Raw genomic sequence first — 20,034 nt, forward strand, 5'->3', positions numbered from 1 at the left:
GTCTGCTTCATCCCTTGCCTCTTCCTGACCGTCCATGGACCCATCTTTCAATGGATTTCATCGTTGAGCTCCCTGTTTCTAGTGGCATGAACACGATACTCGTTGTAGTGGATCATTTTTCGAAGCAATCACATTTCATACCCCTCAAAAGAAAGAAGTAAGGAACCGGGCGCTTCTATAAAGTGCAGTGAAAAAGTGTACACACTAAAATGATAGTATATATCACCCAATAATTGTATATAATAGTTAAATAATCATTCCTCAAATTTTGTGCTAATATGATAAAACCTCCACCAAATAGTGATTAATAAAGTGATTTATTATATAATGAAGAAAAGCAGCTCTACGCCCTTAGTCTGGACTGTTCACTAGTCCAAAGTCATAGAATTTCATCTTCTTGGTAGGGGGAGCGCTGATGACTCATGAAGTGCAATATATTTAAAGAAATAGAATGAAAAATAATAGTGTAGCCATATAATAGAGTAGCCACAATAGTGTAAACCATATCTATCATGTGTAAATGGTCTCACTCACAGATTGGACTATATATAAAAAGTGAATCAGAGATCCTTCTCTCTCTGATGGGAGCCCTTCAGCTCATTAGATTTTAAGATTGACTACATCTTTAACGTGGCTCAATGTACATGTTATAGAACCTTGGGAAGTTCCCCAGGCCAGTCACATTGGGGGTGATGTCTATTTCTTCTGGAGGGAGAGCAGATTTCAGGTTGAAGCTCTGCAGAATGGTAGTGAAGATTAAAAAGAGCTCCATCCGGGCCAGACCCTCTCCGAGGCAGTTCCGCTTCCCTAGAAAAGACAACAAGAAGGTCATATTTTCTGATCTGTGTAGTGAATGGGAAAAAGGTTTAGGAAAAAGGCATCTAAAATGGATATGATTACAATTTACAAGTACAGTATATGTAAGGTCAAGAAAAGGCACCTTCAAGGGAACATCCCAAGTATAATACAAATGGCGTGAGGTCGCCCCTTGCGATTAGAGAAAAGAAGATTTCACCAGCAGCAAAGAGTTCTATACAGTGAGAGCAGTGACCATGTGGAATGTATTACTCATGGAGACTGACAGATATAGTAGATACGTTTAAGAAACTATTTGGTATTTGCTAAGCAGTGTTATTCCATAAGACCCCGTCTGGCACTGGAATACAGTTTCTGATGTGTATTCCAAGATGCTGATCGTGTCATTTTCTGCCCAAAATTCCCCAATCAGCTACTTTGGTACATATAACATCAGCCCCTGTGACTTCAATGGTGTTATAAGATGTTTTCTCATACCGGAAGGTGCTTTACGGATTAGCACTGCTTACTACATGTAAATATGTCCATCAATGTTTTTTACATAGAGGAAAAGTATACGGGGTATGCAGAACCGTACACAACATAAACAGAGCTTTGATACAGGGAGCAATCTGACTAATCAGGATAAAACATAGGCAGAGTATTGATCCATTTACAGGTGTTAGGAAGGAATTCCTTTACCTTTTGAGACATACAGATGCAGCTGACAGTTTTAGACCCCTTCCCTTATAAAATCTGTGGCTATCTCGCAGTAACTGGTGAGATGGGTCAGGCTGAAATGGCCCATCGGATTAACACAGCGGGGGTCCCTGAGCTTAAATGGAACTCACAGCCCGGTTGGACTCACACAGCGTGAGTCCCATTCAGATGCAGGAACCCCCGCTGTGTTAATCCGATGGGCCATTAGTCTGGCTGCAGAAATCTCCCAGCCTTACTGCGAGATAGCCACAGATTTTCCATGGCAAGTGGTCTAAAACCGGCACCTGCAGCTGTAATTGGCAAATAGTACTGGGATATTTCTTTGCCTTTAAAGATGTGCGAACTGGTCGAAACTCACTTTGCTGCCATTTTGTTTGAACTTTATAAAAAGTTAGAAACATTTCCAAATATTTTGAATGTTTTTGAGGCAAAACAAATGTACTATTTTGCTTTTTTTTTTTAACTTGGCAAAATAGCAGAACTGCAACATAGAAACACTAAATAGGCACGCTGGCAGCAGTTTCACCCTGCCAATGTTGTTTTTTTGTTTAAATTGGAGAAGTGTTCTGACAGTGAGGGGGGGGGGTTGTTATGTTCTGCAGTGTAAAACTGAGGAGGGGATTTTTGGTCACTTAGCTCAGCAGTGACAACATCCACAGCAGTAGTAGATACAATAGTTTTTTTGCTTATACTAGTAGTTGCAGCAGTGGTAGTGTTGTGGTTGCACCCCCTCTGTGTGTGTCCCAGGTGCCTGCTGCTGTTCAGCCCATGTTAGTGGAACAGGTTGTGGCTGAGTTGAGCTCGGAGGAGGTAATTTCACCTTTTTCAACCACTCTCTTTGGAAGTTGCATTGTATTAGAGGAAGGACGTCAGTATGAGATTTTGCTGGTCTCCTCTTACTGTATGTTAGAGACTGAGATTTTGATAGGGCCACATATGGCAGCAGGAGTCTTATCTATCTCACCGTCCTCAACTAATTCTGTTGCACCTTACCCTTGAACCGTTGCTGGAGAAGGTGAGGGTGACATTGTAGCAGGGTAGTAACTCCGGTTCGGTGGGTCGTAGTGAGCTGAAACATGGCCACCATGCAGAGTCCACACAGGCATGAGGGTCTGGCAATTTCCAGCCCACTCTGCCCAACCGAACGGATTATTTTAATATGTTTGTGTTTTAAGAAATGTACTGTATTTTTTGGGGGTCTGGCATAAAAGCCCGCAAAGGATATTGGCTCTGCAGTATGTTAATGTTCAGGGGGTAACCAGATGTCTACGCCAGGCCTCCTGATCAAAGGCTCCCCCACCCTGTTTGTATATGCTGGGGCGGAGGAGAGCAGAACTTGGGTGGTTCTACAGGTGTTATAAATCACACTTACAGACAAAGGTTTTCCTGTCCAGATCACCTTCTGGCAGACTCAGACGTGCCACTTCTTTAGTGTGGGGTTACGAAAATGAGACCCCAAGCCAGAGATTGTGCGCATGGGCCAACAACCTGGGGGCATGTACCAAAATGCTTCCCACGTTAGCTGGCACAAGGGGATTGGGTGCAGGTAATTGTTAACCAATACCTGGCACCCAATGTTAGGGTATACTGTAGGGATTAAATTCCATATAAACGAGTGTAAGCCCTATGCCCAGTGTCTTCGTTACAACATCTGAATGATACATGATTGCCTGATGAATTGCTAATCCGATCCAGATTACTTCATTGCCATTCCCCAAAGTAAGTGTATATATCCTGTGTGTTATTTGTATATTCTGTGTGTTCACCTTTTTCAAGGAATAAACTTTCTTTATTATATTGCGGTCGCATTCAATTCAACCCACTGATTTTGGTGTATAGCATAACCGTGCTCAAGCTCCTGTGACAGGTTTATAATAAACTGGTGGCAGCAGCGGGATTTAATTGAATCTGTATTACAGTTTTCTGCGGGACTCTGTAATACAGCAGGAACTCAGGAAAAGTGCGAGTTCCTGAGGCTACAAATATTGGACACACGGTTGTACAACACATAACAGGGGATTTTGCACCACCTCATTGTTCTTAACGACTTGCAAGAATCATTGAAGCATGAGCGAGGGTGCCGGTTCATCTGACGTCCAGACCCGGGCACAGCTGAGAAATCGGTGTATCGAGTATGGGCTGCCCACGGAGGGCAGAGATAAAGAACACATGGAGGAGGTAATCAAAGCCCACGAGACCTGGCTGGCTGAGCTAAGACCCATAGCTCCAGCGGCCGTACATCAACCGCCCGGAGAGCAGGGATTGGACCGAGGTCCGGGATGGCAGAGACTTGCGGAGGGAGTGGGTGAATCCCAAAGACACGGGAGTATTGCAGCCGGAGGGGCATTGGCCGTTGCGCGACCAGTCCGTTTACCCCTGAAATTATGGTGATGCTTACCCTGTGGAGCGATCGGGGAAGCCTGAAGGAGCAGACACAGTTCATGGCTATGGCGGTGAACCGACCCACTTATTCTCCCCCTGCACACGAGAACCGGAATGCTCCCCATCTGAATCATCACAGCTTCTCCAAGTTTGTGGAGGGTACCAACCAGATCAACAGCTTTCTCAGGAACTTTGAAATGCAGTGTTGCCAGTACAAGGTACCTCCACAGAAGCGGGTCATGCGACTTGACTCCTTGCTGTCCGGTCTGGCCAAACAGACCATGCTGGCGCTCCCGGAGGAGTTCGCTGATGACTACGATCATTTGAAAGACCTGTTGCTAGTTCAATATGCCCTAGCACCAGAAGCTTACCTTGGCAAGTTCCGGCTGGAGGAGAAACAGCCGCTGGCGTCTTTTGTGACTTTTGACACCCGCATGGCATTGCAGAGGGCTCGGTGGGTGGAATGATGCGGGGCTAAAACATACTAGACCCTGCTGGACCTGGTGTTCCAGGAACAGTTGATGCAACAGTGTCCTCCGGCCATGATGGCTTGGGTGTATGACAAAAATCCTGAGACTCACCAAGAGGCGGCAAGGCTCGCAGACGATTACATTACCAGCTGAGACCTGATGAACGGCAAGCCAGCGGCTAAAGTGGTGGCGGCCCCAGCCAAGGTTGTCTGCAACACTCCCCAGTGGACTATGGAGCAGTCGGCAGGCAGCAGTCCACCCAAGCCGGGAGAGCTCCGGCATGAGCGGCAGTGGTACAACTGTAATCGCACTGGTCACCTCAAGCTGGATTGCCCGGAGCCGCTGCGTTCCGGCATACCCCATCAGGGGCAACGCACCCCAGCTGCGAAGCAGGTAGCCTGAGCACAGGTGGCTTCAACCAAGGATCCAAGCCCAGTCATAGAAACAACCCCCAGCGGGACGTCCCATGAAGAGCCTGTCCTGGTTTTCCTCGTTACCCACAGCAAGGAGCGGCGGACATCCCAGCGCAGCAGCGGAGCAGCGGCAGAGGGATGGCCAGAGCAGACACCTCACCACGGTCACAGTCGGTGACTGGCAAGCAGTCGGCTTGCTGGATTCAGGTGCGGCAGCAACCCTGGTAAGACCTAATATGGTACGACCAGAGGCATTGGTCCCGGGACCCGGGATGCAGATCACAGTAGCGGCCGGAGAGCCACCGTTCCTGCAGATCGCCCGAATCTTTTTGGATTGGGGGGAGGGACAGGGTGTGCAGGAGGTGGGGTTTTTACCGGGTTTGGATGCGAAGGTGCTCCTCGGCAATGACCTGGGTACCAAGACCCGCTGCCGTGGCGGCAGTCACCCGGAGCCAGACGGCGGCGAGGGCAGCGGCTCCAGTCCCCCTGCATTTGGGACCAATGTTAGCGGAGGTCTCTGAGGAGACCAGGGAGGTAAGCCAGGCTCAGTTGCAACCACAGACTAACTTACTGTTTCCCCTTACCGTACCCCGTTTCCCTGACATAGATATGACCGGGGGGTGGCCAGAATTAGGAACCCTGTTTAGAGAGGCAGTGAAATCAGACCCCAGCCTGGCCGTTTTGAGACTTCGGGCATCCGAGTCTCAGGCAGGGGAGGGTGCTGATCACTGCCTATGGCACCAGGGACTCCTGTATAGAAAAGCGGGGATCCCGGGGACAGAGGAGGGGGTGACCGATAGGCGACAGCTACACTGGCGACACACTTTATTCGAGCTCGGCTAGTCCCACGAATTCGGGTATACCCGGGTGTATTGAGGTTTGTGACTGTTTTCTGCCCGAGTCCATTGAGGTATTTTCCAGGCAGGGATTGAAGCATTTTATTCCCGCTGGCTGCAATACTGCACAGTATATATATATACTGCATTACAATTCATGAATTTATGCCATCTGGTAGACACGCAAAACATTGCAGCCTATTAAATCCTAATCATTATCATTTAACAGATCAGCCGCCCGTCAGCCAGGCATGAACCCAGGCTGGGAAGGCAAACGCAACGGGGCTTGTCAGAGGTGAGGAGCGGCGCATTCCAGGTATCTGCCAGGTACATACTGGGTATTTGCTCGAATAAAGTGTGTCGGTGCAGTAGTAGTGCCCCAGGGGTACAGACAGCAACTGTTACAGGTAGCTCACTCTATTCCGTTAGCGGGACATCTGGGGGTCACTAAGACGAGAGCCCGGCTATTGCAGCGTTACTACTGTTAGGGGGCATCCCGGGATGTGGGCACTTTTTGCCACTCCTCTGACGCCTGCCAGTGGGTAGGTAAGGTGGGCGACCATGTGAAGGCACCCCTGAACCCACTACCGGTAATAGGGGAACCCTTCCAGAAAGTAGCGATGGATCTTGTAGGACCCCTTATGATTCCTAGCAGGTCAGGGAAGCGCTACATCCTCACGGTGGTGGATTTTGCCACCCGGTACCCTGAGGCGGTAGCGCTTGGCACCATAGATGCCAAGACAGTGGCAGCAGCTCTGCTGAACATTTTTGCTAGGGTAGGTTTCCCTAGTGAGATCCTAACCGATCAAGCGTCGCAGTTCAGGAGTGAACTGTTACAGTGTCTCTGGGATGCATGCGGTGTACAGCACCGGCGCACTACCCCTCACCATCCCCAGACAAACGGATTATGGAGAGGTTTAACAGGACCCTGAAGCAAATGCTACAGACATTTATAGAGGCAGAGGGGAAAGACTGGGAGATTCACCTGCAGCACTTGCTGTTTGCATACCGAGAGGTACCGCAGGAATTGACAGGCTTCTCCCCCTTCGAGCTGCTAAATGGCCGCAGGGTACGTGGACCTCTGGACCTATTCCGGGAGGGATGGGAAGGGGAGGCTACTGATACAGATGCTTCAGTGATCCAGTATGTAGTAGATCTCCGAGACCGGTTAGAGATGCTCATGGGGGTGGCCCAGGACCACCTCAGAGCCGCTCAGAGCAAGCAGAAGCAATGGTATGACCGGAATGCCCGTAGCATGGAATTCATCCCAGAACAGCAGGTGCTTGTTCTCAAACCCACTCAGGAGAACAAACTGATGGCTGCCTGGTCGGAACCATATCCGGTCAGCCGAAAGATGAATGAGTACAACTACGGTGTACAGGTAGCGCAAGATAGGAATAAGACATATCACATTAATATGTTAAAAGAATACAGAGCTTCGAGTATGGCCCATTTGTAGCCCACCGCTGGAAGATCCGGCAAGCAATGCTCTGCCTGATCTCCTAAGGGAGGCTAGGCAGAGACGTACTGTAGAGTAGTTGGAGATAGGAGGTCAGTTAAGTGTGAGGCAGAAGGTAGAAGCCAGGGACATGCTAGAACAGTATATGGCCCTCTTCACTGACATGCCAGGGAAAACACACCTCACAGATCACCCAGTGCTCACAGAGGACCTGCGACCTCTGCATAAGCATGCTTACAGAGTGTCAGCAGAGGTCAAGACAAGAATAGAGAGGGAGATAGAGGAGATGCTGAACCTAGGGGTAATTACTCTGTCCCAAAGCCCTTGGGCTAGTCCGGTAGTCCTAGTTCCTAAGAAGGACAAGACCACACGATTTTGTGCGGACTACCACTTGCTCAACGCTGGGACGGTCTCATATGCCTATCCCGTGAACTCGCGGGAGCAAGGTATCTGACCACCATGGATCTGAGCAAGGGCTATTGGCAGATCCCATTGACCCTGAAGGCTATGGAGAAGTCAGCCTTCATCACCCTGAGTGGCCTCTATGAATTCCTAGTGATGCCATTCGGGATGAAGAATGCCCTGGCTACCTTACAACGCCTGGTCAACCGGTTACTGGAAGGGATGCAAAGTTATGCCAGGGCTTATCTAGATGACATTGCTGTCTTTAGTAACTCCTGGGAATCCCATTTAGGACATGTAGCTGCGGTGCTAGACAGGATTAGGGAAGCTGGGCTTACCTTAAAACCCACAAAGTGCATGGTAGGAATGGCTTGGGTACTGCACTTAGGGCACAGGGTGAGGGGAGGACATCTTAAATCAGAGCCAGCCAAGGTAGAGGCTATAATCCAGTGGCCTGTTCCCAGAACCAAGAAACAGGTTATGGCATTCCTAGGCACCGCAGGGTATTATAGGAAGTTTGTCCCACAGTACAGCGCCGTGGCCAAACCCCTAACTGATCTGACCAGAAAGCAACAGCCTGTGCTTATTACCTGGTCTCCAGGCTGTGAAACTGCCTTTCAGGCACCAAAGACTGCCCTTGCCGGCGCCCCCATAATGGCTGCCCCAGACTACTCCAAGCATTTTCTTATACAGACTGATGCCTCGGACTTTGGCATTGGGGCTTTACTTAGCCAGGTGGGGGAGGACGGCCGAGAGCACACTGTGGTGTACCTCAGCCATAAGCTGCTCCCCAGGGAGGTGGCATATGCCACCATTGAAAAAGAGTGCTTGGCCATTGTGTGGGCACTAAGGAAGCTACAACCATATGTGTATGGGCACTCTTGCACGGTCATTACTGACCACAACCCCCTGAGTTGGTTACAGAGGGCGTAAGGGGAGAATGCAAAGCTATTGCTTTGGAGCTTGGAACTGCAGGAGTTTGAGTTCACTATCCAACACAAAAAGGGTAGTGAGCACAGCAATGCAGATGGACTCTCTCATCAAGAATACAAATCTGAACTTGAGTTCTTCAACGGTGCCAACAGTGACCTGCTTCCCATGAGGGGCAGCGGGCCACAGGACACCCATTAAGAAGGGGATGTATAGTGGGGGAGGGGACTTGGCCCAGTAATAAAGGGATCACACCCCAGCTGGCCACCCCATACCCTCATATCGGAAGTGAAGGGTTAACTCTAATAATGTTCAGTACTGATTTTATGCCCCTGCTTCAGCACCAAAGGTGTGTCCGCAAGTAAATGTGTATTTTCCCCATTCCAGTGTTTGCACCAACACATTGTATTGTATTGTATGTCTTTATTTATATAGCGCCATTAATGTACATACACACATACACTGGGATCCGGTCTGGAGGGAAAGGGTTGATGATATTTTTGTGTTTATGGCCCTTTGTTCCCTTTCCCGCCTTTTCAGTCCATTTTGCAGTATCTCCATAGGTCGCCATTGGAGCCCCATGTAAGCCTATGGAGATTCCACAGATTTGGGCCCGATATCTGAGAAGACCTGCAGGTGGCGCCCGAGAGGTGGAGCGGAGCTTCCCCATTGAAAGTGAATGGAGTAATGTGTTTCAATGGGGATTTCTTGAGTCCAACCTCCGGAGACGAGCTGGCAGCCAGCCAAACCGCAAAACCACAAAAGCGGATACCTTTTCTATGAAAGAGCTCTCAATTGGCGTGGGAACTAGGCTTCGGTCAAGTTCACCACCAATTAGCGTGTGAAACTTTTGTTCTAGGGCGACCAGAAATAAAATTATTTTTGCCCCTAGCCCATAGAAACCCCCTCACTTGACCCCAACTGGGTCTGATAGTCAAGGGTCACGGTAAAGGCTCACACGCGCCACGAGGGTAGTGCCATTGTCCACAATGGAGGAGAAAACTTGCAAACACTAAGTGCAAAATGGTAAAAACCTGAAGTCCATAACTCCGGTTATGTATAGACTAGAGAGCTGGGATTTGGCCACCATGTAGTCCTCGTTCCGACATGACTGCATGGCAAATCCCGACCCTCTCTGAGCAACAGGACAGAGGCAGGTTAATTGTTTTATGTGGGTTTTTTCCATTGACTTCAATGGCAGAGAAAGGCCACTTCTGCAAAAGGTACATTTAAAGTCTTTTATTGTAACTCCGGTTCGGTGGGTCGTAGTGAGCTGAAACATGGCCACCATGGAGAGTCCCCACCGACATGAGGGTCTGGCAATTTCCAGCCCACTCTGCCCAACCGAACGGATTATTTTAATATGTTGGTGTTTTAAGAAATGTACTGTATTTTTTGGGGTCTGGCATTAAAGCCCGCGAAGGATACTGGCTCTGCAGTATGTTAATGTTCAAGGGGTAACCAGATGTCTACGCCAGGCCTCCTGATCAAAGTCTCCCCCACCCTGTTTGTATATGCTGGAGCGAAGGAGAGCAGAACTTGAGTGGTTCTATAGGTGTTATAAATCACACTTACAGACAAAGGTTTTCCTGTCCAGATCACCTTCTGGCAGACTCAGAGGCGCCACTTCTTTAGTGTGGGGTTACAAAAATGAGACCCCAAGCCAGAGATTGTGCGCATGTGCCAACAACCTGGGGGCATGTACCAAAATGCTTCCCACGTTAGCTGGCACAAGGGGATTGGGTGCAGGTGATTATTAACCAATACCTGGCACCCAATGTTAGGGTATATTGTAGGAATTAAATACCATATAAACGAGTTTAAGCCCTATGCCCAGTGTCTTCGTTACAACATCTGAATGATCCATGATTGCCTGATGAATTGCTAATCCGATCCAGATTACTTCATTGCCATTCCCCAAAGTAAGTGTATATATCCTGTGTGTTATTTGTATATTCTGTGTGTTCACCTTTTTCAAGGAATAAACTTTCTTTATTATATTACAGATGCATTCAAGTCAAACCAGTGATTTTGGTGTTTATTATATCCCTGCACAAGCTCCCGTGACAGACATTCTTAGTGATGCTTAGTAGGACACGTCCTGGTGAAGGTGAGGTATAGGAGAGTGGCCATTCCTCTCTGAGATGTGATGGCATTGGGCCTCAGGCTGGAATTCCATCCTGCCCCGAGCCCACAAGCATCACATAGGCATAGTTGGGCCACCAGAGGATACACCTCCCTGATATTGGATAGTAAGCTGGGAGCAGGAGGACAGGAGCATGTGCAACGTGGAGATACCTGCTCTGCAACACCATCTACAATGCAATCACAGAGACGTCTGGGAGAAGCACCATCAGCAATCCTCTATTTCTAAGTGTTCTTCTAGACACAAGGATCCTACTCTACTGTATGTCTCTGGTGGAGTTTCCACCACCAACCCCTGAAGCAGGAAGTCACCCACACCTTCTCCTAGTTGGCAGTTCTTATCCTAGATGAAGTCCTGTCTGAAGTACCTTAGGTGCTTTTTCTGGACCGATAACCCAACTTGTGGACATCTTTTCCCTCCCCTACATTCACCACCACCCCAGAGACAATAGGGACAAGGAGTGAGAGCAAAACAGAGTAGGCAGCAGAGTGGGACAAGTTCCGGTGCATATGAACAGACTTTGCACTCTATAGCATTAGAGATGTGTGGAACTGTCCAAAATGCATTCGCAAAAATCTAAACCATTTCCCCCCTAATCGCTTGCGAACTTGGATTCAACTGCAGCTTTTTTTCCTGACCTCATGTAAAAGTTTTGCACATCTTTATGTAGTTAGGCAGTGACAGGGTCATTTCTAGACCTAGGTAGTCACTTAGAGTGGCAATTCTGTGATCAGGTGCAGTAAATTCTTCTGCATTTGATACAATTTTCAAATGACCAGAAAATTGCAGGGAACCCTTAGGGATACCCAGGGAACCCAAGGGTTCCTAGAAACCCTGATTGAAAAACACAGTTAGGCAAAGTAGGGAACACAGTAAGGGTTTTTGTGGGTATGAGGGTGCCATATATTATATCTTTCTTTCTTTGTCCTGTCTAGTTTGCAAATATAATTGGTAATTATGTAGAAATAAAATAGGATGCCCGATGAAGTCATATCGGCGGGCATTGCAAAATTATGTATGCATACCTATTTATTTTTGGGGTATAAGCTAGATTGCTTAGGGCTATTATTTCAGTACCTTTGTGTTGGAGTCAGGCAGAAATGTTTGATTTGTAATAAATGCACTCTTGCTAACAGCTGTTTGCAATAAAAGTCTACTGTATATTCAAATTGCTTTATTTGAAAAGACACGTGTGGAACTCAGTTTTTATACAACAATTGCATCTTTAAACTGAATAATATGTTAACTCATAAATACAAACACATAACATACCTGCAGAGAAAGGCATAAAAGCGTCACTTTTCTTGAAGCCACCACTTTCATCTAAGAAGTTCTTGGGGTTGAAATTGTCAGGGTCAGAGAAGCATTCAGGATCTTTTAACACGGTGCCTAGCATGGCGAAAACATTGGTACCCTGACAAAATGAGATGACAGACTTAAATTATGTTTCCTCTTTATAAGGGTGGTGGTAAATAATGTACGCTTTAATCCACCTGCAAAACTCAGGGTTCACACTAAATAGCTTAGTGGGCTAAAGAGTCAGACCAGTGTGACCTAATAGCAGTGACATTTTGTAATGGATAAAAGTGGCCGTCCCACCTAGGACCACAGTGACCCAATCACAGTGGCAGGTTTAATGTGGGCCGCATTCTCCCCCCCCCCCCATCAGAAGCCTATATACATTTACCGTATATAATACCTTATATATACACACCTTATATAATGTTAGTATCTTGCCCCCCTGAGTATGTTTTTTCTTAAAAAGTACAAATCTGATTGTGTTCAAAATCATGATTTTCTCAGTCTCTAGAGTCTGAGGTTAGCATAGAAACCTTCCAGACACTTATTATTTCAAATGCATATATCTGCTGAGCCGAGCATCCAAAGGACAAGAAGAGAGATCTCTTGAAATAAATAAAAGTATCAAATACAATCAGTGCGGACTGCTGCTTTAAAGTGTCAGTTCCATATAGGACAAATATGCCCTAATAACAATGATAGGTTAAATCAGTGGAGCTCAACTCCAATCCTCAAGACTCCCCAATAGTCGAAGAATGAGCCACCGATTAAGCCACCTGTGCTGAATCTTGGATATCATTAAATTCTGACCTGTTGGGTGGGGGGTCTTAACTGCAGTTGAGCACCCCTGGATTAAATGGCCACTCCATCGTGTGGTTAAAGTGAACTAATGGCAGTGACCTGTTTCATGATGTGAGGGAGTATACAAGAGGTTAAAAAACTCTCTAACTTTAACAGACCAAAAGAACCAAACCCTAGCTGGTAGTTCTACTAGCTGATTGGAAAGGGGACGTTTAAAAGGAAGACAGCAGATTTCTTCCAGGCTATTTTTCTCTCAACCTGTGAGGAAACAGGTTGCTGAGGGGAGAGCCTGGCTGCGGGGAGAGCCTGGCTGCGGGGAGAGCCTGGCTGCGTGGAGAGCCTGGCTGCGGGGAGAGCCTGCCTGTGGGGAGAGCCTGAACTCCCTGTTGTATACCTGGAACTAAGGACTATTGTTTTTGTTGCAGACTGATGCCATTTACTTTCATTGCTTTATTCTCTGTGCAACTACAACCTGCTTCCCTGGTAAGGGAAATCAAGCACTTTTCATTGCAAGAAAGTGGTGTGTAAGCTCTTTTCTGACCATACCGACAAGGTCGATCCGTCACACATGAGTTAAATGGTCAGCCCCATATAGGAACAAAGTGATCTAATAACAGTGACATGTTTAATGGGTTTAAATCCCAGTGTCAGCTCAGCTATCACTGTGACCTTGGGCAAAGTCACTTTATCTCCCAATGGATTCAATGGTAATGTTGCTGTAGAATACTGCAGTACACTCATGAATACTGTACATCAACTAAAGACCTCGTAAGTATCAGGTATCACAACCTACAGATGTAGCAGAAGTTACTGCTCCCGCGTGCACATTACCGTGAGGGGGACGGACAATGTGCCAGTGGAAGCAAACACCATTGTCTTTCTATTAGCCACGTGTGAAAAATGGGCTGGGCAAATGCATTATGGCTGCAATAATGCCTGCTACACCTGTATGATGAATCAACACTTCTCCAGGACCAAACACGTACAGCTCAGAGAAGATGAGTGAGAGGGGGATATGATTACAAGTTTCAAATACTTTAAGGGCTTAATAAATGTGCAGTAGGGAAGTGCCAGAACAAGTGGTGATTCTCTAAGTTTGGAGGGTTGGAGGCTCAGGTAATATATGAGGAAGTACTCCATAAGTGATTAATGGAAAAGCCTCCAGTTAAGTTATAAATGCTCATTCAAAATGCAAAATTGCCTGAGATAGATATAGAGCTATCCCAAATATGAAAGAAACTGAAGGATGTAATAGGCTATAGGGTTGTACGACAGATAGGATCATAAGCACACTGAGTGGACCAAGTGGTTCTTGCCTGCTATCAAAATCTGTCTTTAGTAAGGTTACTAGCACACACAAAAACATCTTTGATGGTGTGTCTGTTAATACCAACCTTTGGAATGGTGTATCCCTTAAAAAGAACATCCCGAATGACAGCCCGCGGGACGCCAGATGGGACAAGATCAATGAATCTCTGAATCTCATGTATCACTGCATCTGTATATGGCATTTCACTTTTGTCCTGGATGTTTGGAGTTCGATTCTGTCCCACCACTCTGTCAATCTCCTCTTGAACCCTCTCTGTTTGGAAGGGAATAGAACATTAAGGTTGTTGGGAGAAATGTTATGGACCAATATGAAGAGTTAAGGGGAAGATATAGGGAATTCTTATATGCAGCAATAGGAAGTGTTATAGGGAGCAATAGACAGCATTAGAGACTGTTATAAGGAGCGTTTTTATGGAGCAATAGGAGGTTATATGGAGTAATGCTATGGTGCAATAGGTGGAATCATGGAAGAGTTCTGTAAAGCAATAGGATGTGTTACATATCATATTATAATGATGTATATAAAATTCTACATCTCTTTGTGTCTTTAGAAATGGGAGTAGATAAATGTTTTTTCTACCACATTTCTTTATAAATAATTTATTGTAGATTACATATAAATATGTAGCAGGGTAGTCCCCCTCACCTCTGGGGGGAAGCTGATGCAGCTCTTCGGACTCCTATGCAGAGGTGCGGCGGCCATGTTGGTACTCCCAAAGTACCGGAGAGAGGATATCCCCCTCTGGAACAGGATATCCTCTGGAGCAAGGGCAAGGTCAGAACTGTCGGAGACCGCAGAGGGGAAGGTTGTGTCCTGGGAGCTAGTCAGGCTGCCTAGGCCTAGGCTAGAGAAAACCCTGTAGGCCCAAGTTAGGCCCAGAGCCACCCTAGCTAAATGTTGTAGGGATACATATACAGGGACGGCGATATCTCAGGTACTTGCCCATTAGTCTGCTTGTCAGCAGAGCAATGGAGCAGGTGTTTTGAAGACCCATTTGGGATCCTGAAGTTTTTTTTGCTGCAAGGGTTCTGTAGGATTATTGTGCACTTTGTCCCTAAGAAAAGTTCCCTTTTTTTTTTTGTGGGAATTTCAGTTGAAGAGGCTTTTTTCGTTTCCAAAAGAAAACTCTCCACTGTACCCTCTGTAAAGATAGGGAAGACATATTGCATCTAAGACTTTTCTGCTAAAGTGGAAAATGTTGCTGCAGAGACCAGTGCACTTTTCTTTGAGGTTTTTGTAGTGCCTGGTTTAACCCCTGCTTATCCTCATATTCTCTTTTTTCAAAAGATCAGCTTGCATTTCCCTGCAGTACCTGGTGTCACCACTTCAGACCCTCAGACTTTAATGTCCAAGACAAGACTTGTCTGTCTCTGCTTATCCTGGTTGGACCACTGCTGTTTCACAGGGTTCCCATTTCAAAAACAAGAGTACTTCCATTGTTTGTTGCTAGTGTATATGCCTGTTTCTAAAGCCTCAAATGTAACAGCAAGTTCCTCTGTCTTTAGTTTCTCGCAATCTGTGATATTCCTATGGTCGAATCTAAAAGTTTCATATGTAACTGCAAGTTTCTCTGTCGTTAGTTTTTCACAATTTACTGTATGATATTTCTGTGACTGATGCTCAGGTCTCAAATCTAGAGGTCGCTCTCCTATCTTTTGTCTCCCTGTTGTGCCTAATATTTCTGTTGTTCATTCCAATGCTTCTGCTTTAAAAGACACATTTCCTCTTTACTGGGTTTTTTTTCGGGAGGTTGGTTTTCCCTATGTCTGAAACTGGCTCCTACTTTGAAAACAGTCTTGGGCAATAAATGTGAACACAGAACCACTGATTCTTCAAAGCTTCTCAAAGCAAAGAGAAAGAAAAAGAAGAGAGGTGGTGTTACTGGGGATGTTGCAGAAGTGTAACGCGTAGCTGACCACAAACAAGGCGCGACCGCAGGGCTGAGGTAGGGAATTGTATAGAACGCCAACCACAACTGCGAGAGCGCGTCTAGAGTGTAGGATAGTCGTGCAGGCCAGATCAGGGTAACAGAAGACAGCGTTAGTGAGGTACTTGCCGGGTCTTGCAGTATAGAGCAGCGGATAGTTGGGGTATGTAGCCAGAGTCAGAGTTGGAGAGCGTAGAGTAGTCGTGGAGCCAAAGCCAGGGTCAGTGCAGGAGAGAGTAGAGTAGTCGTCCAAAGCCAGGGTCAGAACAGGAGATTATCACAGGGTAGTATCCAGGCAGGGTCAGGCAGCAGAGTTCAGGCAAACAGGAACAAAGCAGTGAGTGCAGCGTCACACAAAAAGAGGTTATGCTCGGCAATGACTGGGAGCACTGAGAACATATTTATAGGACCTCCCACCAATGGGAGGAAAGCAGGAAGCAGGAGAATGGCACAGGATAGGATGCTGGACAACACACGTGCGTCCTATTACACAGCCATTGATTGATTGAATAAATTATCTTTATTGACAAAACGGTAGTGTCCTGGAACATCTATTTTATAAAGTAAGCTGGAGAAGGCATATACTGATGCTGCCCAGTACTAGAGCTCAATTGATCGACAACACAGAGCGGGAAGCCTTTTGTGAGGAGATTTTCTACTTAAAAACAGAGATACGTTCAGTGAGAGAGATCTTCGTTGGGTTAAATAGTGGTTTTGAAACTGTAAACCAAGAGTTAAATAACCTCTCTGTCAGTGAACGAGAGAAGAGACTCACTGAATTAGAAGAGGAGAAGAAACTATTGGTAGAAGAAAAGTCAAGGATGCAATTGATGCTGGAAGAAGCATAGGGCGCCTTGGAAAAGGAAAGAGGTAACTCCCTATGTTTCCAGTTAGAACTCTCTAAAATCAGAGCAGAATCTGAAAGAAAGAATAGAAGCATCCTGACACTTCAAAGATACTACAGAGCCCTCATCCAAGGAAGGCTGGAGAGACAGCGTTATCTGCACAAACGCTACGCAGCTGTCATGTTACAGGCCGACTATAGAGGGATAAAAATTCGTCAGCTATGTTGCTGGAATAAAGCAATCTGCATTCTTCAGTCAATCTGGAGAATTAAACAACAAAGGAGGAAATATGAATATCTGAAACAATGTGTGATAGTACTGCAGTCAAACGTTAGAAAGGTTCAGCAACAAAGACGCTACAGGAATATAAAGAAAGCTGCTTTTGTAATTCAGTCCAGATACAGATCCTGCGTCCTAACCAAGCAAGCTGTGAGTTCCTATATGCGCATTCGCTATGCTGTCTTAATGCTACAGTCTGCTTTCCATAAGATACTGGAAAGAAGAAGCAGACGAAGAAGTGCAATTCTGATCCAGTTAATCTTACGCGCCCATGTCGTCTGAACCAGATTCCTTGCTTTGAAATCCGCCGCCATCAAGATTCCGTCTTCGGGGCCTATGCAGAAAGCTCCGATAAGTAACTTTTCTCCATCTTCTCGCCAAAAAAGCCTGTAGCGATTCAGCAAGCAGTGAGAATTTGGCGATAAGCTCAAAAATCGGCAGGTTTTTTTGGCGGAATTTCTTTTTTTGCCAAACACGCGGCGAGAAACCACTTTTTGCCGGTCATCGCCAACTACTCAAAGTCATGGTAGTCTAGTATCCCCGATCAGCTTCTCACAGCTGATCGCCGCTCTAGAATGGAGAATGTCTCCCCAAATGGCCTCAGCAAAAAAAGTTGTCAAGAAGGTGGGGAGAAGCTGCGGAAGAGCGGCGAGATGGCACTTAGAAAAATTAGGCATTTTTCCTGCATCGGATTGATGCCCGGGGTCTCCATTAATATTAGCACCGGAGACCCCCGGCATGAATACGATGCATGAAAAATGCATTTACAGACAACTTCATTAACTTAGCTGATAACTGCTAAGGCAATGAAGGGGTTAACCACCAGTGCCAGACTTATTGTGGGTAGTGCGTTTATGCCTTCGCAGTACGTCAGCTTTCTGTTTCCCCAGGAGTCGGAGGGCCAACGCTTCTAGGCAAGTCAAATATTGAATGTATGGAAAAGTATTTTTTTACAGGTATTTTTTTTTTTCTTTGAACATTGACTGATAATGTATTAATCTGTACCACTTTAGGGTACAGATTAATACATTATTAGGCCAATCATTTGTTTTTAATTTCTTGCTTTTTATTGAGTGTGACTTTTTTCTATGTGTGTTTATTACTGTATGTGGTTGTAAGTGTTTGTTATTTTGCTGCTTTTTAAAAAAAATATTTGCCAATTGATTTTCGTTTTTAATTAATTATGTCTGGTGTTGAGAATTGCTTTTAATGGTTGTGTTGCCGAGATTTTTTATTATTTAATTTTTTTGTTGGTTACTGTTTCAATTATTTCCTTTTTGTTTTATTAATTAACTAGCTGAGAAACCCGGCGTTGCCCGTGAGTTAAATTTCCTGCTCCCTCCTCTCCCCCTATTTCTGTGCTCCCCCTCTCCCACCCCCCAGAGGAAAGGAGGGACAGTGGACAGGAGGGGGGGGAACAGTGGACCCTTAAGGTATAGTTGTTTCCTTGGAGAGGAGGAATAGGTTGGGTCTTATCAATGCCTGTGTATTCTGTTGTTGTGTGTTTTGATTAATTAAAAACATCACCATTCCAATTCCAATTTTTTGTGACAAAAGACAAAGAATTTCATGATACAGATCAGAATTTAATGAATCCTGCCTCTGTCTGTTTTCATTGTTTGGATGACTTCACTAAGACTCCTGCACTCAGATGCTTCAGTCTGCAGCATATGCCCATGTGCAGCTGAGTTGCTATGTGATCAGCTGGGATTGCAGTATCCAAGGATGCCACCGCTCTGATTGCCTTACCTTACAGCACCTGTGCAGACGACGCCGCCACCCAGTGACGTCATCGTTACTGATCACCAACACGAAAGGGCGTCGCTGATACTTATTGAACACAGTATATAGCTCAGCAAGCCTCCACTACTCTTTTACCACTCTGGGAAGAAGGCCCCCTCGGCTGAAACACGTTGAGTGTCCACTCTAGGCAGCTATTCATTATTTTGTTGGCATGACTCTTGGTGCTTATCCTGTGGACTGTATGACTTATTTCCACACATCCTGGAGTTTAACTCCGTGGGACTGACTCCATCATCACTATATGGCAGCTGAGTATCATTTTCTCTGCTATCTGGAGTCATTATCTCCTATGGAACCCTTACTCTAGGTTGTTTCTTTTGTGCAAAAACCACTGGCTTTTTGTGTCTTACTTGCTTTTGTGCAGCCACCACAGGCATTGTATGCATCTTTTGTTGATTTTGATATTTTGTATTGCTGTTCCGGGTTTAAGTCTTTGTTTCATTTTGTCTCCCCTGTGCCTCCCCCTTGGTTTAAGTTATTATTTTTCTTATGTACATCATTTTTGTGTATAGGTTTATTTATGCCATACCTTTCTTTATGCCTTAGCTTAGTTATCTACCTTTTTAGCTTAGGTCTTTACCAGGGGTATTTTGAAATATTCAGCTTTCTTTGTGTCGCTTTATATAGTTATCAGGCTCATTGTGCAGACACATTTTTTGCTTTTGATTTATTTTTCAGCATTATTGATTTTTGTAAATTTTAGTCAGTCACAGTCTTTTTGTATTTTTTGCTGCCCTTAGTGTGTATATGTTTTTAAATGTTAGTGTTCTTTTTGCTCACTATTAAAATCTATTCATTTTCTATTCTGACTTTAGTTTCCTGGTCTTTTGGTATTATGTTATCAGTTATTTTGTGGTATATTTAGAGTGCTGCTTTTGGGGATAGAGGCAAGCAGGATAACAGAAAGGGAGATTGTTCCTGTCTCACAACTTGTGAGACAGAGCATGGGGACAGACGTCTTGAGTCTACCAGAAGAGGCTGCTTGCAAGACACAGGGGAAAACACTTCTGAACCTGAATCCTGATATCACCTGAGGAAAAGGCAACAACCCAAGAACAGAGAAGACTTTCCCTCCAACTACAAGGAACAGATAAGACTTTCCTTTATAAGACTTTTTATATCTGCTCATTTCATGATATTTGTTTGGGGCTGGGAGACATGCTTATCTAAAAGGAGTTGTGGACTGCATAGATTTCA

At 45.7% G+C, this 20,034-nt stretch overlaps 1 protein-coding gene across 1 annotated transcript in view; it reads right to left on the reverse strand.

Annotated features, from left to right (window-relative positions):
- Positions 1–298: 298 nt before the first annotated feature.
- Positions 299–20,034, reverse strand: part of LOC142499913 (cytochrome P450 2C42-like) — an 83,116-nt gene continuing 63,380 nt past the window's right edge. The window contains exons 6-8 of the mRNA XM_075609968.1: positions 14,048–14,235; positions 11,826–11,967; positions 299–807 (exon numbers count right to left, since the gene is read on the reverse strand). Coding sequence (XP_075466083.1) covers positions 626–807; positions 11,826–11,967; positions 14,048–14,235 — 512 coding nt within the window. The 3' untranslated portion in view covers positions 299–625. The remainder of the gene's footprint in view (positions 808–11,825; positions 11,968–14,047; positions 14,236–20,034) is intronic.

Source organism: Ascaphus truei, chromosome 7 (assembly GCF_040206685.1).
Source record: "Ascaphus truei isolate aAscTru1 chromosome 7, aAscTru1.hap1, whole genome shotgun sequence".
NCBI classification, from domain to species: Eukaryota; Metazoa; Chordata; class Amphibia; order Anura; family Ascaphidae; genus Ascaphus; species Ascaphus truei.